Raw genomic sequence first — 24,947 nt, 5'->3', positions numbered from 1 at the left:
CTCCACCTTAAAGAGCAAAGCAGACGCCACCACTGTTCCTCCAGCTGCAGCCAAGAGATGGGTTGGGTTTTTTTTATCCAGAGCAGTCCAAACTCCTGAGGGGAGAAACGTGGTTTATTGCATACTTGTCCTGTTCCTTCAAAGCTGGACTGAGCCACGCATGAGAAATTTTTTGGAAAACAGGAAAGGATGACTTAGCAAAGCAGTGTTGTCCTCTGCCGGACCAGCACACTGCTTGCTTCTCTGGGCTTGTCAGCAGCACCGTTTTGGTATGAACAGTGGAAATTCCATCTTGCGCTTCGTCAGCTGAGGAGTCAGGGGCTGTCAGTCAGTGTTAACATTCACATGTGTTTTCCCAGGATTACACTTCTGTCATGCTGCCGTGACTGTGCCCATGCTGTTACACTGGAGTGGCAGCTTGCCTCCCCCGCAGCCTCCCTTACATAGTTTGTGAAGAGTAAAGCCCCAGCATCATATGAGGGATCAAGGTCCTAGGCCACTGGCATGTTTCCTCACCCTTGCTGCTAGAGGACATGGGTGCAGCAGTCCAGCCGTGGGGAACATGCAAGGTGGTGGGAGGAGCTGTCCCTTCAGCCAGAATCCTTCAATCTCCCACAACACCACTGCCAGGAAGGGGCCTCATGGTGTCGGGGGCCACTGCAACCCTTGGCCTTAGTGATCCATCCCCTCACTATCCCTGCTCCATCAGCGGTCCTGCTAGACTGAGGCTTCCCCTGCGCACACCACATCTGCCTCCACTTCCCCTTCTCCCCTCCCTATGCCCCAGAAGAGGGGCGAGAGCAGCCGGTGTGGCTCGGGAGGCACGCTGGGGCGACTAGGGCAGGGGCACAGGCGAGGGGGCAGGCGTGGGGCGATGGGCCCTACAGTGCCACAGGCGGCACGGGGTGCCGCCGTGCCGCCCGCTTGCAGCCTGGCATCCCGCGGGCAGGCCGGGCTGCCTCCCTCAAACGGGGTCGGGCCAGAGCTTCCCGCCGCTGCTCTCTCCGCCTCCCCGCTCCGCTGGGGTGGCCGCGGGCAGCTCTGCCCCGAGGCGGGCCGCCGCGGGGCTCGGCGGAGGGGCGGGCGGGCGGGGCGGGGCGGGCCGCGGACCCTATAAACGCCGGGCGCCGCCGCGCTCCGGCCGAGCGGCGCGGTGCAGTGCAGCGGTGCCGCGGCGGGACCAGGCTGCGGGGCACGGAGGTGAGTCAGAGCCGGCCGGCGTGTGGGCCGTGTTGCTGCAGGCGGGAGGAGGGCGGGCCGGAGGGCCCGGAGTTGCTGTTCGGCGCCCGCTGGAGAAGGGCTATCGGGCGTTGCGCGGGCTCCGTGAGGCAGGCGGCACACAGCAAAGTTTCCCTATTGACAACCGGAAGGCTGATGGCCGTTAGTGGTCGATCCGGACGCGTTATCCCGGGTGCCCGCGGGCTCTTCAGTGTGCTTCGCCTCTTACCTGCTCCCACAAGTTTCCCAGCGCCGGGTGCGTGGCGATGTGGCGTGAGCGGGTGCCGCTGGCGTGGGGAGCTGCTGCTTTTCCCTGTTGTTTCGGAAGCAAGGAGGCTTTTCCCCCCTCAAGAGATGAGTTTCCAGGCTGGTAGCCTTGCGCTTTGCCAGGGTCGGCCCGGCTCCGGGTGGGAGCGCCTGCCCCCCTCTGCCGTGGGCTCCATGCGGTGAGCCCGGCGCTGCATCCCTGCGCCAGTCTGGGAGTCCGCTCCCCAGTTATGGATGCGAGAGGAGGCACTTCCCGAGCATCGGCTTCATCGTAAAAGCTTGAAAACTGGAAGTTGCTCACTTCGCTAGTGTCTCCCGTCCTCTATGAGGAAGAGCTTGCTTTCCATGTACTTAAAAAGCCACCAAAAATTCCTAATTCAGTTAGTAACCGAGATTTTCTTTGCATATCGAGTGATGGAAAAATAGAAGTGTTCACATCCATTGCAGTTCAGGGAGGAAAGGGTGTATATATTCTATTACTGAAACAGGATTTGGATAATGCTGGTGACATGAAATTGTGTGTTGAGGCAGAGAACTGGTTAGCTAAAACTCTTTATCTTGGCTCTCTTTCGAATAATGCTGTAGTATGCTTCATGTAATGAGTTCTGGGAGGACTGGGAAATGCAAAGTATCTCACTTCAGGAGAGAGTCTTTTGTCTTCTGGTTAAAATGGTGCTCAGTACCTTGGCTTAATGTTGTGCAGCACAGGAGGATCTTCACAGAAAAGTAAGTCCTTTGGAGATACCATTGTGCTAGCAAGTAGCTGTTAAGATGTCAGATTTCCCTTCAAATCTGGGCATACCTGCTGCAGCAGTAGAGGCCTCAGTGTGATTAGTGTGATTTACTTCTCTCCCCCTTCCTCATGCCTGCAGAATATTCCGAAACGTGGTTTGGCTTTGTGGTTTTAATTGCATTCTTGGGCAACTTCCTGAAAGAGAAACCCGGTAGACTGATTTTCTTTTTTTTTAACTGCACTGAAAAATGACCTCTCCTTTCACTTTCTCTTACGTGAGAATTTAGTAACGTCTTACCCCCTGCTATCCACAGGAATTCATTAGAAATGTGGTTTTGTAGGGACTATTCACAAAGCGCATGTAGCTGTAAGCTGCCGTCATGTAGCTTTGAAATAGGGGAGAAGCTGCAGAAATCCACAAGCAAAGTGAAAAGCAGCTGCGTGCCTGAGAAGCAATCGAATGAGTCCTTAAAGCATGTGAGGTGAAGACCAACACCAAAGGCAGAATGATTAAGTAGAATGAATCAAATATGTATAAGATGTGCTAGCTTGGAATCATAGCGTTTTATGAGGTGTGATAATACCTGTGAGAATAGCAGCTTTTTGGCACAGGAGTGAAGTTTGAGTAATGAATGCTAGTCCACAGCTTCCTTACAATTATGGACAAGTTGCATGTCAGACAGTCTGTAACCAAACTTTGTTAGATCTTAAGATGCTGAAAAGCTGCTTGTGTGGACATTACCCGTGCATCTGCTACCTAGACATCAGGATGTTATAAAACCTCTGCTTTGGATGATGATGTGGCCATCACTGTAGACAACTGTCTATATATAGCTCTATGTACCTCATGTGGGAGGTGATATAAACTCATGTTAGTACGAAAAAGAAAACAAAGAAATCTGCAGTGGATTTTGTCTCAAGGTGTATACACGAGTGTTGAAGCTTCTGTTTGGTGTTGTCATTGACAACCAAGAGAATAGCATGTCTTAGTGGCATGCAGAGACTTTTAGTGTGCGTCTCTAAATTGCACAGCCAGAAATGCGTTCCAGTTCTAAAGCTTTGTAACGGCATACTGTTAGGCAGGAAAATGTCAAGCAGTGAGCCCAGTTAGCCTGCACTTGGCATTTTTAGACTAGATTGAAGAGTGTGTGTATGCATACAGATATATAAAAATAACCACCTCACCTTATTGCTAGGAATTAAAATGGGGACATGTATAAATTATGTGCATCTACAGTAAGAGAACACTTTGTTCAGAGGGAGCTCTGGCTAGAGACTGGTGATGGGCTCCGTATCTACCTGGCTCATGCAGCTATTTGAGGCTTTTGATTCTTGCTAGGCAACTGCAGTGTTCATACTTGAAAAAGCTGAGGCTCTCGGTTTTTCTTGGAAGCTAGAGTTAGGGTTTTCTGGACTGCTTGGATTGCTTAATCACAAGCATGCATGAGAGAGAATGCTTTTGTAATATTAACTGGGGGGAAAATCCAGTGTAATCATCAAAGCGCTTACAGTTAGTTGGTGTGTTAACCGGATTCTACTGTTCTTTAGGGTCAAAGGTTTTATACACGGGAAGACAGGGAAAAGATGGATTAATCATCAGTAATCATGAAGTGTTAGTGGGTGCAGTCATCTTTGTGTGCCTCTGGGCATCTTCCCAATTTCCTGTGACATAACTTAGAAGTCATGATTTACAGCAAAGTACTAGCCTGTAAGTACCGTGTAATTCAGTGCACTTGTACTAACCATAAACAACTTTTGAATAAGCAAAGTGAGATAAAGAATTTCCTCTTTTTAGCTTTGGAAAGCACGTAGCCAATCACCTACATGTGAATTTAGAGATTAACAGTGTAAATTAAAGAACTATGAAAACATAAAAAGGTGCATGTTTGGTTGGGTTTTTTTTACTAAAGTCTATAGCTTGTGTGTGAGAATGAAAGCTAAATATGTGCAACCATGCATATGTTCAAGTGTGTCTCCTATGTGATGGTTAAAATGATGGGGTTGGAAGAGATGAGAAAGAGACACAAATAAAGGTGGTAGCATCCTACAGCTGTAGCTACGCAATTGTTTCAGCTGGCATGTTATGGAAAAAAGCTTTCCTGTGCCCTGCTTTTGCCTGTCTTGTCCTTGGTACTAGAATAGAGTTCATTATTCAACTACATGAATACTTCTGCATACACAGAGGTCTGTTGTTGTGTCAAACAACTGCTGAAGTTGGAGACGGTGATCATGGACAGGAAGAGGGAGGGAAAATTCAGTGGCAATGCTAGGATGAGCCATACTTGCGTTGTTTGTCACGGCCTTGAACGCTTGAGTGCAAACTGAAATGCTTTATTTATCCTTTAGTACCTCTTCTTAAGCAGTGTCTGTGGAAACACATGAGTCTTGGCAGCTACTGTATCTTGCCTGTGGTCTGGTGTTCACCTTTAACAGCCAGAAAGATGCTTATGCTTATATTTTCAGGCTGAAATCAGGAGGTGTCTGGTGCTGAGGTCTGTTAAATATGCTGCAAAGCAGTTTAAGTATGAAACTGTATTCATCTGTGGATTGATCTTCCCATGGTGGGAATCTCAATCTTCCTGACCATACTTGGCAATGTGATGTAAACCATGTATTTCAGGAAGCCTCCTGTTCTCTTCCTGGGCTTTAGAAACAGTGGCCTGAAGTTTTTTTTTTAGTATCTTGGAGTATGACAGCAATTATGGAAGGCATCAAGACTGATTACCAGCAAGTTCTGAACTGAAGACCCTTGCTCAAGGCTGTGTATATGAAATGTTAGTTGTCAACAGACCATAACCTACAGTTGTTAATTACAGAATTGTAAGGTTTGGAAGGGACCTCTGAAGATCATCTAGTCCAACCCCCCTGCCAAGGCAGAGTCACTTGGAGCAGGTTACACAGGAACATGTCCAGGTGAGTTTTGGATGTCTCCAGAGACGGAGTCTCTGGCATTGGCTCAGATAGGTTGCAGGTAAAAAAAAACAAGAGGAGAACTGAACATGCATCTAGCTTTTTCTCTTTCATTCTGTTATCTTCTTATTTTACATCCTTAAGCGATATGAGAAATCTTATTTAGAGGTTGGTGGATTTGGTAGCTGTATGTCTCCATTATGCTATATATCTTCCTCCTCCTTAAGGAGTAGTTCATGTATCTTTCTCAGCAGTGAAGGAAGCTTGAGGCCTCCAGCTGCTCTGGCAACTCAGCTTAAGAGGCTGCTTTCCCAGCTAATTGCTTACTTCCTCTTCTGAGGTTCATCATCTGCCTTACAGAAAGTGATGGACTGTGCAGCAGCTTCTCAGCCAACACAGCCTGTAAACTTTCAATCTGAACTGAATCAGATGGCTTAATATATCAGGTCATGACCTGCTCTTGCAGGATTTCTGTGCACAGTTCATACTCAGTTGTCCCTTTTCTTCTGTGGAAATTTAGGTCTTGCCTTTCCAGAAACCTGTAGTAAAACCAGTGTGATTAATTGGAAATGAGGTCGGATTAATGAAAAGTGCATGTTTTCTTAAAAAAGAGCTGCTAATTCTCTTATTAACTGGGTAATATAAGTCTTCTTTCAAATAATTGAGAAGGTATCAGAGTATACGGTTAGGTTTCCCAGCACATGCTTCATTCCTGTGTTCTTATGGATTGTGATTCCTGGATTCTTAAAAGCATCTGTGATTTCTGATGCTTTTGGGGTTGGCTAGTTCTGCTTCTGAAGCTGGGAGTAGGGGGGAGATGAAAATACATAAATGTCTATATGCTGTAAAGAAAAATGTAAATATCCCTATTCTTTTGGGTAACTTTTGGGCTAGTTCACTTAAGTGAACTTAAGTCTCTTATGGTGATGCTGTCCTGGAGACAGAAAATCAATATGCTTTTTTCATCGTAAATGTTAATAACTTTAGTCCTTGGCTACATCACACTTCAAGAGTTCCATTTGTTATATAGATTAGAATAGCATTTCTAGACTCACTTGCAGATAGGAAGCGGTTGATTATTAGTGCTGTACAGTATGATTAATAAATGAAAGGCTAGTCACCTATCACTCTGCAGATCTCCAACCACAAGTAAAGTAGATGGAGAGATCCAGAGCACTGCTCTAACCAAGTATTTTGTCAGGTGGTAGTATTCCTTAGATACTTGTAAGTTAACTAACTTACATAGCTTGTAAGTTTCAGGTCTTGGATCAGTGAGTTTGAGTAACTAGAAATTCTTATTATGATCAGAGAACATGGGAATTATTCCAATTTAATTCTATGGAGGAAAGAGTGTATCAAATACAACTGTGTAACTTCATAGAGCTGCCAACACTGTTACTATGAAAGCCTTACCTTTTGTAGAAGGAAGAATAAGTAAAACTTAATAATTTCAGGTGGAGTTTCTTAAAGGCCATTTGGAAGACTGAGAGACTGCAGTCTGGCATCGCTAACCAAAGCATGCATGTGGCTGGTGCATCCTGCCATCCCTTATTTTCCCAGGAGTATAAAAATATTATTGCTACATAGACACCCCTGTTTTCAGTTGTGCTGTAAGCGCAGACTGAACCATAGAGTGTGGAATGATGGGAACACAGCTTCATAGTATTTTTTTAATAGGAAATACAAGTACCTCTTTTGTAGGTTAAACCAAACTTAAAAGGTGTAGAATCTGAAGGCAATCATCTGTCTTCCGCTGTACAGCAAGTTGCATGCCTTGTCAAAGCTCTGTTGAACTCTTTGCTATTAGTTTGAGGAATCTTCTATGTCTTCAGCTTTGATTACTTTTTCTTTTTTTTTTTTTTTTCTTCGCTTGGTGGTTCTCCATGTCTGAGTGTTTCAGATATTAGTATTGTAACCCTTCTGAAGAAGGATGTGTACTTGGAAGTTCACAACATTCAGTCTGTTCCAAGCATAGCTCTGCATGAAGTTTCAAAGTGGCCATGGAGCCATTTCTACGAGGCTTTTTCTACTCTTTCAGCCTGGTATGTGCAGGAGATGGAGCGTGTGTTGCTGGCCTGCAGACTAAAATTTACTTGGGGAGGGAAGTAGCAAGTTGCAGTTTGCTTTGCAGGGATGTAGAGGGGCGAGTCCTGCTATCAGGAGAGTTCTGCAACATGTAGGAATGAATAAAGGTACTGAGTTTCCCTTTAATCCTTTAAGGAAGAAAAGAAGGTCAAATACTATAGCAGAAGTTGGGGCTGAGGTAAAGGTGTTGGTGGTGAGGTAGCTGATAAGACACCAGCCATTGTTAGTCCAGCACCTTGTGCTGCTACTCTGTAAATGCGGCCCATTATCAAAGAGTTAATGCCCTGTACCTTACTAATAAGAGCTGGCAATCCTGTAGGTTTGCCTTTGGCTCTTAATGAGCCTGTACTTGCATAGTGAGTATTGTAATGTAAAATAATTGTGGGAATTGTGGTTCCACGAGGCTTTTCCACAAAATCTTGAAATGGGAGTCTGGTTTGTGGACCTGCTGCTATGTTTTAGGCAAATGCTTTAATTATTGAGCCATCATTCCCTCTACTGGGGTGAATCCAGAGCAAGAGGGTATAGCCTGACTGCCATGTTGTGAAACACTACTGTATTGCATCTTTTTGGGAAACTGGTTCTGCAGCATTAGTCATGATGGGCTGACTGTCCCATGCTGTTTCTTCATTATGTTAAAGTAACCACATTGCATAAAGAACTTAAGATCAACAAAACCATCCCTTTATTAAAGGGACACCAGTAAATTAAAAACATAATTCTCTTTAATCTTCTGATACTATAAGACTTGATAATAGATCTTAGAGAAGATTGTGGAAAATCTGTTTTAAATACAGGAGTAAATGACACATAGAAACTTTAACAATAGTTGTTGAGCTTACCATAATGAAAGAACACAAAACTTGAAAATGGTAGTGGAACTATAAAGTCACAGAATTCTTTGTGCCCCCTGCTCTCTGATCTCAGCAAACTGTATTTATTTCATGAAGCAGAGCTAAAGTTTCTTTCTGTATAAATGAGAGATAGAAGTAAAAGGAAATGATATGTAAGCACCTTCTTGAAACTCATAGTTGTAGTATAGTTACAACTAAGTGATGAAATCAAGAGCTGTCTCTGGTCAATGTCAGAGACCAATTTTGTTTCATGAAGTGAACTGCAATGAACCACCATCTAGTACTGGAGAAGGTATGTGAGAGAATTAGTCTGGCTTATGAACTGGGAACACTAGTTGTGAGGCTACAGAAAGCTTTAAATGGAGCTTGTCTCTCTCCTTCATGCTAAATGGAAACTCCCGTGAAGCAGTGGTCAGGACCCTTCATAAAGAAGCACTAAACTCCACTGGCTCATGTGGGAGCTGCACTTGGATAAAGAGATGGTTCCTATTGGGGCCAGCCAGTTTTTGAAGCTGATGCTCTGCTGGGAAATTCCCCCTTGGCAAGGGAGGCTGGTTGGACACAGCTGAAAAGGAGGTGTTCCAGATGGAGACGGTCCATCTTGAAACAAACACAAATGCACTAATGAACTGAGAGAGTTAGAAATGGCAGAGAGAGAATTAAAGCTGAGAGAAGAAAGTGCAGAACCAGTACCATGCTTCTTGCAGTTGTGTGCAGCACTGGCTGTATTGCCTGAAGTCAGACCAATATCTTAAGGTACAAAATGTTTTTAAAATAACCTTCCAGCTTATCTCTGTGTGCAAGTTGTTTATCTCATGTTGACAGTAACTTACTCCTCTTCTGAGCAATGTTAAGTACTGAGCTGTTTAAAAGCTAGCAATCATCCTTTCTTGGTAATGCTCTGCATGTACTAAACCTTCCAGGTATTGAGTAATATAAGACTGTTTTGTTGTGTTAGATACTTTAAATGTGACCTGACATGTTGATAAAATGTGGCTTTTATTTTTTTTGTATCTGTGGGGATGTCCAGGGTTTTTTTCCTTACTTTAAAGTAGGAAGCACTGGAAAGAGTTGTTAGAAGGGAAGAGCCAGCATTCAGGACATACCAGAAAACCTGGAGGAAGAAGAAACATCTCTTATTTTTGTTGTAGAAGAAACCACTTCTGAACTTTGTTGCATTCAGATTGTGGGTCCTGCTGCTCTGAACCTGAAAGCATGTTCAGATGTAGCAGAGGCCAAGCAGCATGGTAGGAAAGCTGAAGCTGGAGGCTTTAGGATATAAGAAGCTTAGGCAGAAGGGGAGTTGTGAACACCTGTGAGGGGAGAGGAGAAGCCTACCAAGAGGCTTGAGCATTTTAATATGCTGCCAAGTGTGCATCATCATCTGAAAACCAAGATCCAGCATGTGACCTTCCTATTGCAACCAGAGTGGTCTCATTGCTTTGCAGGAACAATTGCAGTGTGCTCAGCCAGCTCCATAAATGACTGCTAACAAGTTTGGTTGAGTATTTATTCTGTCCTGCTGGAAAGAGTTAGTTAAATGCCTGAAGTGAAGCTGCTTTCTTTGAGCTCACATGTCAGTTGCAATAAGACTTTTAAATTAGTAGCACAGATGGCACTGACAAGGATATCAGCATTTCAAACTTGGAGAAGTCTCCCATTGTTTGTTCCAGGCCATGTTTCTCTGGGCACAAAGGCTGCCCAGTGCCTGCCATGTGGACTCAAGGGCTTTGAGTGTTTTAGGCTCAATACAGCAAGACCAGCAATGCTGCAAGACTGCTTTTTAGTTTTACTCTGTTTAGCTATGCTTGCTGCCATTTTCGTTACAGCTATACACAAAAGTGAAGTCTGGTATCTAAACTTCCCTATGCTTCATGTATCTTCAAAGAAACTGTTGAATATACCTTGCAGCTGCAAGAATGTGCTTATACCTTATAGCCGTTGAAGTTGGACTTCAAAATAAACATGTAGAGGTGTCTCATGGGATACTTACAGTACTTAGTGCAGTTGGTACAAATAGTTAAAAATCTATGTACAGGTCACCTTCTTCCTCAGTTAACTTTAAAATGTTCTTCAGGTTCTCTGGGACAGGTCTTTTCTCCAACACACACTTTAAATCTGGGTATTTTTTTTCAGGTCATGAATTTTCACTCTGATCTTGAACCAAACTTCCATCTCTAACTCTTGAGAAGAGGGCAGCAGCTTGGTCTGGCTTTCTTAAAATTGAGTCTTTCTTAAGCCAGTGCCTTCCTGTAAGAGAATCTCCCTGCTCAGCCGCTTTTTGTGCCTGGTGCTGAAGATGTAACTTCTCCCTGCTCTACCAAATACCTTTCTAGACCTAGATCAAATAGTCTATATTAATGTAACTTTGCTTTTGTACCAAGCATTCTATAACTGCAGGCCGAAAGCATTGTGTTCTCTTTGTTGACATAAACAGTTCCATGATAACTTCAGCCAAAAACTTGAACTATGCATCATGTGGGTGATGTGAATAGCTGAGCCTAGTGAGAATTGAGTACGCTGCCTAGTATGTGTGAAGGTTGGTGTTTGCAACAGCTAGAGTCTGAGGTCATCTGGAGATTGGTAGCCTGAAGACATTTCATCATCTGTCATGGAACAACACAAAGCTACCAGTGTAAATAGGACACACTATGGTGTTTCCCTCCTACCTTCCCCAGAGCTCTGTACCTGACAGGACTCTTTCAGCTGCTTAAACTAGGCTCTGCAGTTAGGTATAGGTAGTAACTACTAATTTAGCATGATGTACAGGACTTGGAATGGTGCTGTTCAGTGAAGCGGGGGGAGTAATGGAGTTCTTTTATGCTTGCCATGGGCAAGGCATCCCTCATGCAGCTGAATGCATGACACATCTGTTTTGTTCAGAAACTTTAGGGTTAAGAACTGGATTTGCCTAACAAATTGCATTTGGGGTTTTGTTACTTACTCTCTAGCTGCATTTCTCTGGGTCAGTGACAGTGTTTCCATTGTCCATTTAGAAGTTTTAAGTTGTGAGATGTCCTTCCTGTAAGTTCATAATCTAAGTGGGTAGCCTACCTTGAAGAGGGATTTTTAGTCCATCAGCTTTCAAAAGCCCACACTTATGTAAATGAATTTGCCTATATACCTTCCTCCTTCTCAGTTAGCTTTTAAAAATATAAAGGTCATCAGCAAAGAAGTGCCTAGCTTTTATTTTTGTTAGACTTTCTGAAGCATTAGATTCAAATTTAACTATCTCTAAGTTTTTAGCTTCAGCATTATGAAAGCTTGTTGAAAGCTTGTTGGTATTCTGTATAGCAGGTCAGCTGTTTTCCATCCTACACATCCTACATCCTTTCGGATTTTTTTTTTCTCCTTGCACTGTACTTAAGCTGTTTCTTTCAGGATATGCAAATGTATGTCTTGTTACTGAACTGCATAGAGGTTGAATATACTGAAATCCATGCCTGAAGCATTAATAACATGATTGCCACTTCAGCTCAAAGATTAAATTTGCTCCTCAGTTAGCTGGTCAAGCTATCCAGTGGGCATAGCAGGGCCAAGAAGTGGCTGCTCTAACTAATGCTGAATAGCAGTTGTACAGTGCCCTGAGCACAAGGAAAGAGTAAAACTTTTTCACTTACTGAGCAGCCATCTGCTAGAAGTTGTACTCCAAAACGGGGACCAGCCTCCCTAATGGCATAGTAGGAGGGAGAGGTTGGGCCAGTGTGGACACCTCTGAGGAAACCAGGTGCAGGAGGTAATAGTGTTGGCCTGAAACAAAAAAAGCAAACCCAGCCCCTTGCAGCAGTGGCCTTGGGAGCAGAGTTGGGTGGTTTTGACAAGGCTTTGCACATGTCATGGGGAAAATGCAAGGTTATCGGTAGCTGTCACCAGTGAAGTGCAAAACTTGGGACTCACAATATATTGTGGTAAAGGCAAAGAAGAGAAATGTCTGACTTCAATTAGGCTTAGGCAGGCGCAGTATATAAATGACAATGAAAAAGTGTTTTATTTGTTTTCATAAAAGTGTAACTCCTGTCCTTGCCCTCATAATAACTTCTGGCCATGTAATGCGTCAAAGGTAGATGCACTTGAAATAGTCCAGTCTCTTCTGGTTTGCTCTCTGGACCACGTGGAGCTGCCTCAATCAAAAGCAGGGTTTGCAAATTACAGCTCAAATTGTGTTCTCTGGGATTGCAGTTGCCTGTCACCATCTGTGGTCTCCATCACTACATGGGACATGATGTATTGCACCAATGTTAACTGTTTTCTTGCTTGTAAATACTAAGAATGTCTAGCAGTTGTGGTTTTTTTTTTTGTAGATCATCCCCCCCCCCCCCCCCCCAGGCTACTAAGTAAATGTAAAAGTCAAATTAATAATTGGGATTAATAAATTGTTTAAACTGGTCCTTGAGTCTCTGGGTGGGGAGAAGAGATGGCTGCCAAAGAAAGCCCTTAAACAGCTTTTCTTGGAGTGGGAAGCCACACTTGCCTCCTGCAAGAAAGCACTGCCATCAGAGTAGAGCTGGGGAAAGAGGGGAGCCTTTCCCCCTAAGAATGAAACTAGAGATTTCGAGTGGTTTGTGCTACTGTCAAAGAACACTCCTTAAAGAATAATCTGTAACGTTTTTACTAGAAATAGTACAAGTTCACTTTCCCTGTCAGGCTGCTGGTCCTCCCATGACTGCTTCCTGCTGTAGCCAACAGTGTGGGGTGCAGGGCAAATCTAGGAAGTGACTCGTATAACCCTCTTCAGAGTTATACCCAAACATCACAGGGTGTTTGGGTTTTCAGTCCCGGAGGTCTCGGCTGCAGCCAGCCAAATCCAGTCTGGTTTTCAGACTGAGCTTGCATAGTGCCAGCTGATGGCTGGTGTGGAGCTCCTTTGGAAGGAATTGTGGAGTGAGTTTAGTTACTCCAAAACAGTTTGGCAGCTTAGCAGGTTGATGGGAAAGACTTAATTAGTGGGTGAGCTGTTAACCTGCCTTGTAGGGCAGCATTTTCAGTTGCATAACTGAAATCAATCCAAGTTCCTCTGGTCACAGGAATACTAACACTTGGGTTGGGGGAAGAAAGATGTCTTGCCTCCTGTGTCACTTTATATTAAGCACCTGATTTTTCTGTGCTGCAGTGGCAAACATGAAGCTGAGTCTATGCCCTGAAATGGTGTAGAAGAAAGTGGAAGTGCTGTATTTGTTACTTCCAAGTGCTTTAGCACAGTGAAAGTACATGCTATTAAAGGAATCTGTACAGACACCAGCTGGTTTCTGGCGATGGGGTGCTGCAGCATGGCTTTTGCCATAGGTAGGTTGTGCAGTGGCAGAGCTCGCTGGTGCCATACGCCCTTCTGTGGGAGTGGGAGATGGATGTGAAGAACACCCAAGCCAAAACACCCTCCCCGCCTTGGTGCTGCGGTCGCCAGCTTGAAGCTGCGTGAGCCAGAAGAGCAAGTGTGCAGTGCTGAGCAGAGGGGGCAAGGGGCGGAGACTCCTATTTTGGGGTTTTGCCTGTGGTCACACATGGTATTTTAATCAGTTGTATGCTTTCTGCAGCCTCATTTAGCCTTTGGTGAGCAAGGGAACTAGCTAGCCAGCTGCTCAGCGTGTTCGAGGCTAACGGCTAGTTGTGCTCTTGGAGCACTAGAGTCAGCCCGGTGGGAAACAGACTTCTTCTTGGGCTGAAAAATGGAAGTCAGGACTCTAGAACTGCAACTGAAATGTCTTAAAACAAAAATGTGATCAAACCTCTCAAAGGTGAGCAGCGTACCTAATTTGATGAAATAGATTATTGCGTAACTATTCCTCCAGGTACCTGTTTGCCCTAACAAAAAAAGGGGATTGAATAAACTTCCATGAGGAGGAAATACAGCCTATTAGCAACAAGCCCAAATCTTAAAACACTGAGTATGTGTTTAAGATTTGGGCTTGGTTCTCTCTAATCAGTTGCTGAGAGGTCCTGAACAAACTGCTGCTGCTTGTGCCTCCTTTCCTAGGAGGTCATGGGTGTAACGAAACTGCATTCTGTTAGGTGCTAATCTGCTGATGAAGGCTGGCCCATTTCAAATGTGAAATTCCTTCTGTACTCATTAGCTGCTGAATTTTTGTAATGGAAAAGCACAGGCTAACATCCAAACTTAACCTTGCGTTTTGATATCCTTAAAAGTTTTCCTCTATATTCCCATTGTGGAAAACGCTAGTTAAGTAGCCAACTCTTATTATTCTAGGCAGGTGTAAATTCCCAAACAGAAGGTCTCTTTGCATATGTATACATGCTTCTCTTCACTGTAGAAAATGATCTGTAAAATGTACTGTGCATCACATTTGTGGATAAGGACCATAAGCCTGTCTAGCACTAATTTATCCTGAAGGGCAGCTTAAATAGAATGCTAAGACTCCATTTAACCTAAAGACAAAACTAATGGAACTTGTGTGTGGTGGAAGGTAGTATCCCAGCTTGGCAGCTTTTGTCCTGTTACATGGTCACTCACTGATATCTGGCTATTTTATGGTTATCTCCTGCTTCTGAAAACCCCTAGACCTAAAATACTGCTAGCAGTAAAACACAGGGATGATTCCCAGAGCATATGCAAGACTTGCTTGCTCTTCAGGTAAATAAGAATTTAAGCTGAAAATGAAAATGTTGTACTTGTGAAAGCTGATTTAACTTTCCCCTTTTGTTCTCTTTCAGGTATCTCCATCCAGAAATCATGAACTGGCACTTCCCACTTCTCTTTGCTCTTGGGACTTTAACATCTGTATGTTCCCAGTTCAGTTTTTATCCTTTGGAGGAACTTAGCTCTGATGTTGGAATCCAGGTCTTCAACCAGATAGTGAAAGCTAAGCCTCAGGACAATGTTGTTGTTTCTCCTCATGGGATTGCATCAGTCCTGGGGGTGTTACAGCTGGGTGCTGATGGCAAGACAAAGAAGCAGCTGACAACTATGATGAGATACAGCGTAAATGGTCAGTGATTCCTAAGGTGATTTTGGCTGTGGTTTGTCAGAGTCCTCATGCTCTTTTGAGGTGGCTTTCAAAGTGTGGTAGATAGCATCATGAACCAGTTAACTCTGTTTACCAAAGCACAAACTGGACATGCTTGAAGTTAATTGGTAATTTGAGTATGGACATGTACTTATGCTTGAACTGGCTTATAAGCAGCTTTATTAATGACTCCAGGGCCTTGGCTAGAACTGCCTTCATACTTTCTAAATTGATTTTCCAGAACAGTGTGAATGGTAGTCCAGTGCCAGCAGTACGCAGGAAGGCTTCAGTACCCCATTGCAGGCTGTACTAAACAGCCTTTAATGTGCCACTCATAAATAACAGGGGAAGAGAATACTTCTCATCACCACATGGAAAGCAAGGCAAACTCTAACCATTCAATTGATAGTTTCACTCTGATGCTCTTCAGTTTTGTTCATTTGTGTTTCTGCTGTCAGTCTCCCTGAATCTGTAGTCCTTGTAGTGCCCTCTTCTTGCAACAGCTGTTTCTGCTTGTCTCTGCGCCTGGTACTGCATGCATTTGTGTTTATATTCATCTGCCAATGTCTGCCCCTTGAGAGGGTGTAGGCTGAAGGTTCTTGCTGCTTTACTTTGCATGCTGAGTATTTTGTGAGTGTTTGCCAGCAAGACTTAACATCTTAGTGCCAGCATACTGCCTTACTTCAAGGAATAGGAAACCCTCCAAAGGTAAGTGCACATTTAAGTCTTGAGCAGTATTGTCATATAACATGTTGTCCTGTCTTCATTTGCTTTGCTGTTTTGGTTCTGGTTTTAAAATACAGCAAAATGATTTATCAGCTTAAGATCTAAATACTGTAGATTGAAATCTCTTCATGGGATAATCAACTTCGGGAACATCTTAATGCTCTAAATAAAAACCTTGCAAAAATTCTGAAGCATTATATTAAGTAGTTTAATTTGGCCTGCAGGCTTCCCAGTCCTAGCTGTGAGACACAGAGGTTCTCAAACTCCTTAGAAGGTAGCCAGTACCTTATTACAGGAATTTGTTACTGGGATTGCTACCTATCTCTGCACAAATCTCCTTTGCTCTTTTTCATGATTGCCTTGCAGTCTTTTGGCAACTACAGCAACTGCTTCTTTGGAAAGTTAATAGTTGGAAAGTATTTAATTTATCTTTAGCTGTCTTTTAATGCGATCTAGCAGCTGGAAGCAAAGAGGAGAGCCAGCATCATGAGACCAACCAGCTCTCCCCAGACCACCAGCAAGTGCTCCGTGGACCACCTGTGGTCCACAGAATACAGTTTGAGAACCTCTGTTATGGTATGTTCTCTGAAAGAATTTACCCATCATATTGGAGAGTGAACATGTAGAAATTCATACAAATGGTACTGCTTAAGCATTCATAATACATGAAACAGCAAAGCCATCTGAGGCTTTTTTTTACATGCAGCTACTAGAATAACTCTGAACTAATTTATTCCCTTCATATTCCTAATATCAAGTTTGTCTACATAAGGAAGCAGTCTGGAAATGTTTCCTCCTAAACTGTTTTGGGAAGCAGAGGGAGCCCATTAATAACTGCTGTGAAAACAGCCACCCAAGAATCCTGTTCAGTATTATGGCTGAACACAAAGTTGCTTGCCTAGCAATAGCTTCCCTGTGTAGACAAGCACTGATTCATAACGGGGAGGACTGGGTATGGTGATCACAGCAGTTCTTCTGTGCTGCCATATGCATTCTCTTATGTACAGTGAAGGAGCTAGCAAACACTTGATGATACAAGCTGCTTTCAGCTCCTAAGCATCTTGACTGTAAGCACTAGAACCTACTGCTTTCCTTTTTCTTTAAAAGCAAGCTCCTATTAAGGGGTTGACTCCTGCTTGTAGTTGATTTAGGCCAGCACCTAGTCTTCAAGGAAACAAGGACTTGAACATTGCCATAGAAATCTTCACAGCTTCCTTTATTCTCTAATAAATGGGAAGGAAAGATGGTGAGAAAACAACTTTTGCTTTGCACTCTGAGGTTCAGGGACACCTGCAGGCTGGTGGCAGGTGAGCTCTTGACTTTGCCACAGAACTGACAGGTAACCTGGACTTAAGAAATACACTTTGGAATAGTCTGCTTTGTGGAGGAGTGTGGTTAGGAGCTCCACACTAAGACTTGAACCTCAATACTATTCCCAGCACTTTCTGTAGCATTTTGAGCAGACAGCTAGCTAGAGGGGCAGCAGGCATCACAGTGAAGGTCATGTTTTTTGCTGGGAAACAGTAGCCTTTCAGATGAGAGATCAGAAATGGGTATTTGGAAGGCCTCTTAGAATGCCTGCCTTGGTCTCCTTGTGTGGTCCATTACTTTTTGTGTCATTAATAGTTGCATATGCAGTAATTGTTTGTTCATCATCTTATTCTAAATTAAACTTGCTGTTCTTTCCAACTAGGAGTTGGTAAAGCGTTAAAGAAGATAAACAGGCTCATAGTCTCAAAAAAGAATAAAGACATTGTTACAATTGCTAATGCAGTTTTTGCAAAGAATGGCTTTAAAATGGAAGTGCCTTTTGTTACAAGGAACAAAGAGGTGTTTCAGTGCAGTGTCAACAGTGTGGACTTTGAGGACCCAAGTGCAGCATGTGATTCCATCAACCAATGGGTGAAAAATGAAACAAGGGGTGAGTATTGGTGAGTGCTTTTTTGTGCATGGCAGGATGGTGTCTGAGACCTATCAGATTTGGATGGAAATACTGGGAAAGAGAGGGGAGGTAGAAAAAGCTCTGCCTTGCAGCTGAAAACAGTCTTTATGCTGGTATTAGTGTGATGTTCTAGAGCTCATGGGCCAAGAATCTGCAGTCTTACAGCCCCAGCAGATGTACCTGTCTGGTGGACTTAAGGGATGTGTATAAGTCTGTGTGTATGCTCATTTGCCTGTGGGATCAGGGAGCTTCTACTGTTCTCTGCCATTATATGACTATTGAGAAATCCAAGCTCAATTATCTTGGAGCTATGCATTCTCAAACATAAAAGATGCTTTCCATTTGACTCAGTAAATCAGACTGTTGGAAAGCTGTAGACAGTTCATCTTTTGTTCTTACTGCCCTAAACTCTTGCAAGGTATGACCATGTTCTTGGGAATCATGTTTAGTGGAGGGTCTTTAACCCTGCCTTGACAAAACTCTTCATGGTTCATGCCTCTTGGCAGCTAGCTGTTAAGGTTACATGTGCTAAAAAATCATGTATTGCAACTTATTAATAATCTAGGCAAACTATGTGCTTTGTATATCTTGGTTAAAACCAGTGCCTCCTGGATGTGAAGAATGTGTTAATGTTGGATGTTTGTGAAATACGGCTGTCAAATTCTTTCTTAAACATGTCAACCAGTTTTGCGTAGCAATGTTGCTAGGAGTATGTGAATGGGAAAGTGCTTCAGCTAAAACTGTTACCATTGTAACATAGTCTTAGATCTGTTCACATGCTTGAAAGGGTAAGGCTCTGTTAGTCATAATGTCAGTCTGTCAATTAGCAAGATATGTTGGCTAATTATCCCAAAGGTTTACTTTATGACAAAGAATACTGTTGGCTTTATGACCCTTGGGTGTATTTCCCCATGAAGAGTTGGCACACTCGCAGATCAAGAGGCCTAAAGTAGTATGTGCTTCAGGTTCTTAATGAACAGTTGGCCAGTGTTATGACAGCAAATACTCAGGCTTCATTCATTTCTTTACAGGTATGATCGATCAGGTTGTAGCTCCAGATGATATTGATGGCAGTTTGACCAGACTGGTTCTAGTAAATGCTGTGTATTTCAAAGGCTTATGGAAATCACGATTTCGACCTGAAAATACAAAGAAACGTCCATTTTATGGAGCTGATGGGAAGACCTACCAAGTTCCTATGCTGTCCCAACTATCTATCTTCCGCTGTGGTGAGCTCAGTAACTATCACTGTTCATAAAATTTGCTCTTTTTCCTTGAAACTGAAACTAGACTTTGCTGTATATGTGGTGTTTAATAGTATTGCTTAATCTAGTTTATGTAGGAGGCTTTGGATTACAGAATATTTCATGCAGCTGAGGTATGGATGAGCTTGCTGTGCAAGGTATTTAACAGTTGCTTAAGGTTCAATACTCTGTCAAAGTGCTTGCCTTATCCTGTTTCCTTTAGAAAGGAAAACCTGAAGTACCCAAATTGAGAACTTTGCATGTTACTTAAGCTTTGCAGTAAGGAGAAATCTTTATTTTTGGAAGAGCTGAGAATGCCAACAAAACCAGAACCCTGAGGTTTATCTGGTGATGGGCTGTGTATGAAAGAATAGAATCAATGTGTTTTGCATAGAATCAATCTATATTTTACTGTATAATAAAGAAATGGGACTTGCACAGTCCCCAGTCCTGTGGGACCCAGAGGAGCACAGGGCTAGTATGTTGGCTATATTTCAAGGTGTGAAGCTGCTCCTCAAATTCAAATCGAGTCACAAGTGAAAAGAAGTTCAGCAGGTTCAGCCAGACTTTCATCAGAGACTCTCAGAGCTGACATAGGCAGCTTTGTGACTGGCAGTGTACATCAGAGCTTCAGTGTTGCAGCCCTATTGGGATTTTATCAGTCAAAGTGAGATTGAAGCTCTGATTAAAAACTTCTGGTTTGCCCTTCCGAGAGCAGTGCTGCCTGAACTTGCTTCCATGTATGTTAAATACAATCCGAGAAATAGGCCTGAGAATACAGTTTACTAAAAATCAAAAAATCAAGACCCACTGGCTATAAATGTCTAGTTTTATTGTCAGTAGTGCTCAACTAATATTAGTATTTGTGTTAAACAGCTGTGACTTTGTCCCAGATCCATGTATTTAGAACAGGTGTGATGTAATGCTTTCAGATAACTGCTGAAAGTGTGAGTTGGGTGAGGCAGAGAAGTATATTCTACTTATCTCTGGGGTTTGAAAGAAGTTCATGACTAAAGATGTGCTTTAGCAAGGCTATTTTAAAGGCTTTTGATTCTGATGCTGATGGAAAAAAATCCCTTTATGTTGGTTTATGTTAAGCTAGAAAATCTATTTAAGCTAGAAAGGTACAAGATAAATACCCAATCAAAAATGAGTCCTAACTTGGCAGTATCTCTCGATATCTGAATGCAGGGTTTCTGTCTTTTCTATGCTTGCAAAGGGATCTTTAAAAGTATAAATTTCTTAAGCATCTTAAATTCTATCAGTTGACTGTTTTGGTATGCCTCAATAGTCATGATAGTAGTACATAGCAGACAAGAAAAGTGGTACCTCACTGTTAGACAGTTTACCTTTTGTCACTGTCCTGTAGATGACTTAGATAGCCAATGTTTTGATCTGTAGGCCCCAGTCTGAGAGCCACTATCAGGCTCTCAGGAAATAATCAGACTGCCAAGCTTGACACAATTCCTGCAAAATAAGTGCAGTATTGTCAGTTTTCTAGCAATGTGAGCTCAGTCAAGGCAGGTTACATGGCCCTGGCAACAAGATTAAATTTCTAATGAAGATGTCAATTTTCAGCTTGGGCTGACAAGTGCAGACTTAGATGAAGAAATGGGAAAGATAATAAGATCTTATTGCTATCCAAAAACTTTCCCAGAAACCTGTGTGTAGTTAAACTGACAAGTTATCACTTGAAACTCCTATAAAAAGAAACTTTTGCTTCCCAGTCACATGCCAGAAATTTCACTGTAACCAAAGGGAACTTTGAAGAAGAGGTCTGCTCAAAGACAGGCTTACTGGCACTTGCTGTAACTCAGAGGCATTGCTACCTCACTCCTTCTCATCTAATTGGCCTCCTGCACTACCTAAAAGTGGCTGCTCTCCACTACCTTGAAGGACTTAAAGCTGCTTCCAAAAGAGATCCTTATTAAGCAAAAATATGAAGTAAATGCAACAGACTGCTTCAAACAGGAGCTCCTCCAATAACTCTTGGAGGAAAAAGAGCTTGTCTACAAGTTCTTTAGTTTGGAACATAGTCTGCTGGTTTTGATTGCTTTTTGTTTCTCAGTGCTCAGTTGGTTTTGGTACAGCTAAAATCCAACTGATTCACAGACCTGCTTATTTCTAACATGAACTGACACTTTGGGCTGATAAGGTTTGTCTGGGAAACAGTATGCCTATCAAACTCAAGTGAGTATTTGCTTCATGGTGTCATCCTGTTTTTGTTTTTGTCAAACTAGCATCTGTACAGAGCCCATGACCCCTTTTGAAGGGCTGTCTAGCAGGAAAGCAGGCAGTCAGTGACATTTTAGTCAGTTTTAAGATGTGGGCAAAACTTTCCAAAAGACTCATACAGCAGTAGGTGTCTAAAGGTAAAATAGAGATTTAAGACTGGAAGGATTATGGCTCATTAGCTCTCCTTAATTTTTCAGGCACTACAAGTACTCCGAATGAGCTGTGGTACAACATCATTGAACTGCCATATCACGGTGAAATGATAAGCATGTTGATTGCCTTGCCTACTGAAAGTACAACGCCACTTTCTGCTATCATTCCCCACATCAGCACCAAAACAATAGGAAGCTGGATGACAACCATGGTAGCAAAAAGAGTGCAGGTTATTTTACCTAAGTAAGTACTAACATGATCCATTTCTTCTTCATGAAGTGTTTTGAGGGTCATATATACATATCTCTTCTAGTACAGGAGAAACAGTTTTTAAGACAACTTTCCTACATAATACTGATGCATTCTTTTTTGCTTGTGCCAACTAGATTTACAGCAGTAGCAGAAACAGACTTAAAGGACCCTCTGAAAGCACTTGGTATTACAGATATGTTTGACCAGTCGAAGGCAAACTTTGCAAAAATAACAAGTAAGTTTGGGTTGATAGGGTTTTTTTTGGGGTGGTGGTGGGTGGGTTTCTTGCTTTGTTTGATGGGTTTTTTTAATCCATGGTGGTCCTTATTTATAGTTTCTGGCACAGAATAAGGGTCTCTTATAACAATGCAGTTGTCTGGTTTGGATAAATGTTATCAGGACATTGGCTGGCTACAAAACAGAACTTGCTCCAAGCATGGCTGCTTGGTCCTACTGAATGCTGCAATGGCTCTCTTCCCCTGTAAATCCTGCAATGATTTACAACAGTAAATCATCTTGGTCAGCTTCTTAAGATTTGGTATTACAACCTGAGGGTCTCAAGCACTGTCTAAAGTCTGTGGCAGGACTTCTAAGAATACCATACCTTGGACTGTAACAAATATTTCAGCTGCAATATTTAGCTTTTCCCTGAAGTTCAATGACTTGAGCTGTAGGAAAGCCCAGGGACTACACTCCTGGTTTAAGGGACTGGACCAACCTAGAGCTGTAAATGAGGTGTCGACATTTTTGAACTCGTGGCTCTTAAAATGTCATTTTATTTATGTTCTCTGCTCCCATTAAATTCCCAATTTAGCTTCTATAGAGAGATCTAACAGAAAAGCCTGCTTTGTGCTGGTGTAATTTGAAAACAAAATCCTGTGTTTCATTGAAAGCAAGATGTCTAAGTGCTTTTTTTCTTGTCCTGACACAGAGCTAAATGGGAGTGTAACTTAAATTCAGAGAGCATATTTTTTCAGTCACTTGCTTAATTAAAACTAAAAATGCAAGTGAACACTTCTAACTTAAACCATGATCTAAAACCTAGTAAATGGGTTAGGTTATTCCTTATAATTTGTAATTACTTAGTGACTGTATCCAAAGATATTACCAGTAGTGTTCTTTATTGCAATTTTGGGATTTCAGCAGGATTGTAGCAGCTTTTATTATTCTGAGCTATGCCAGCCTAGCTGCTAGCTAGAAGTTACTTCAGGACTCTTGCAGTTGGTTTCACTGAAGGTGCTGTTCTCCTTGGGATTTTCAGGAACAGAAGGTCTTCATGTATCTAATGTTCTGCAAAAGACAAAAATTGAAGTTAGTGAAGATGGAACCAAAGCTTCTGCAGCAACAAGTAAGCATCTGTATTGTTAGCTGTCAGACTCAAGGAAAACTGTATAAGGCTATACCACTAAGCAAAGATAGCCCACTTTGAGACCACTGCAGGAATGTGCTTTGTCATCAGATCAGTTGACGTATTTTATGTAATTTCTCAGGAAAATCCTAATTTGCCAGTATTGTTCAGACCACTGGTATCCTCTAAGAAATACAAACAGGCTTACTTCTAGAGAAGTGTCTCCTAATAGCTAATGCTTTGGCCACCAGTGTAATGTTCTGGTAATCCAGATGTTGAAGAGGACCAAGCTACTACATCCTTTGGGTGGCAACCCAAGACTTCCAGCTTTCTGTGAGTCCTGTGATGTGTCTTTTTAGAATGGTTCCTGTAAGAATAACCTGTGACCTGTGGTGGTTTAAATGTCCACGTTGGTAGGTTTTAGGCATTTATCTTTACCTGTACAAGTGTATAGTATGCACTAGGAAACTTCAATTTTATAGAGTATATTATGTGTTACAGTACTTGCTTTGTCTAACTTTAAACCTTATCTTCCTTTCAAGCTGCAATTTTAATAGCCAGGTCATCCCCTCCGTGGTTCATAGTAGACAGGCCGTTTGTATTTTTCATCCGGCATAATCCTACAGGTAAGCAGCATTTCTGTGTACTTTTTTGCTTAGAAGTTGAATATCAGCATGCAATAGAGACAAAAGAAGTCTGATGCCATTTAATTACTATTGGTTTAAAAAGAAGAAGTCCTACAAGTATATTTTTATGCCTTTAATATTAGATTATTTAGAATACAACTCAGAGTTGTCCCAGTTAGTTTGAATAACCCACCTACTCCATATTTGGATGATATATGTGCAAGTTAGTAGGGAACAAGATGCAGCTGCCAGCACCAGGGGAAGAGCAGGCTCCTGGCATCCTGGCAGCAATCCTCATCCCAAGGCTCCACAGAGCATCAACAGAGCTGTGTCTCTAGAAATACAAGCTGGTCACTTATCCAAACATATGCTTCCCTGGGCTCACAGACTTCAGGGAGGCTAGACAAGACTGACGAGATGGCTTAGCTGTGCTCTGTGGGCTTTATGCTTTCATGGAAAAGTTTAACTGTGTCTACAGACTATGGTAATCCTTGTTTTCATTTCATCCCTCAGGTACAATCTTGTTTATGGGACAAATAAATAAACCTTGAATGTGGAGAAGACTTTCTTCAAGAAGTAAACATTCATGTGACACACCGGTGTTCTGTTAAATATTTTGTACACTACTCTTTGACTTCACTCAAGAGCTAGTTTTAACCACTGACTAGGTTTTGAAACAGGAGTCGATGTAGTTGTGGCTTTGTGGGGAAAAATACAGATTGAAAACTACAGTATCTCTTCAAAATGTCTAAAAGATTCTCTAAACTACTGAATGGTTACCTATGCTAACAAACTTTTGAGCTTTTTCTGTATCTACTAAGAGTTTTATGTATGGCTTTTGTGAGAGGATTTTAACAAAGAATGATAAATGTTTCTATTAATGTTGGTTTCTTCTTGTGAGTGGAAAAGGTCTAATTTTGTAGATACCGCCTATCAAGATTACTTTTGGTTCTTGAGTGTCTTGGTACCTGGATATTCTTGGTAGAAATAGATTAAAAGTTCTAGCAATTTTTATATAGTGCATGTATCACTGAGAATTTTAAAACTAATGTGGTGTTCAGTACACATCGCATTGTCCTGTCTTATTGTAATGTAAACTTGTCATTGCTAGTATACACTTTCTATTGGATTTAAATTTTATATTTGTTTTTGTACAAAGGAAAAATAAAACTGCATTATGAACTGTCAGTGTTGTGGATCATGGGTGTGCTGATGGGTATTTGGGTGCAGAGCCCTGTGAAGTACTTGTTTGAGACTTCCCTTTAAACAAGGCGAAAGAAGGGTGGGTTTGAAGCTCTGTGTGTGTGTGTGTGTGTGTGTGTGTGTGTGTGTGTGTGTTTGGGGCTTGATTATTCTGTGGTATTTTTACTGCCTGGTGCTTATTGACTTCAGCAG

The 24,947-nt window shown here is 42.4% G+C and overlaps 1 protein-coding gene across 3 annotated transcripts; it reads left to right on the top strand.

Moving 5' to 3' along the window:
- The first annotated feature begins 1,153 nt into the window (after nt 1-1,153).
- On the top strand, nt 1,154-24,740 carry SERPINE2 (serpin family E member 2). 3 transcript variants are annotated; one of them, XM_062638877.1, is made up of 10 exons: nt 1,154-1,200; nt 14,734-15,008; nt 16,209-16,328; nt 17,446-17,673; nt 18,726-18,923; nt 21,371-21,569; nt 21,713-21,813; nt 22,840-22,926; nt 23,469-23,552; nt 24,066-24,740. In XM_062638877.1, the coding sequence occupies exons 2-10, from the start codon at nt 14,753-14,755 to the stop codon at nt 24,101-24,103; spliced, it is 1,311 nt and encodes a 436-aa protein (XP_062494861.1). In that variant the 5' UTR covers nt 1,154-1,200; nt 14,734-14,752; the 3' UTR covers nt 24,104-24,740. The 3 variants fall into 3 exon arrangements, with proteins under 3 accessions (XP_062494861.1, XP_062494859.1, XP_062494860.1); XM_062638875.1 differs by lacking the exon at nt 1,154-1,200 and having other exon boundaries at nt 16,212-16,328; XM_062638876.1 differs by lacking the exons at nt 1,154-1,200; nt 16,209-16,328.
- Nucleotides 24,741-24,947: the final 207 nt, after the last annotated feature.

The sequence above is a fragment of the Pezoporus occidentalis genome, unplaced genomic scaffold (assembly GCF_034315485.1).
Source record: "Pezoporus occidentalis ecotype Australia unplaced genomic scaffold, CSIRO_AGI_Poc_V1 ctg59, whole genome shotgun sequence".
NCBI classification, from domain to species: domain Eukaryota; kingdom Metazoa; phylum Chordata; class Aves; order Psittaciformes; family Psittacidae; genus Pezoporus; species Pezoporus occidentalis.
This window is presented reverse-complemented; position numbering and strand designations above follow the sequence as displayed.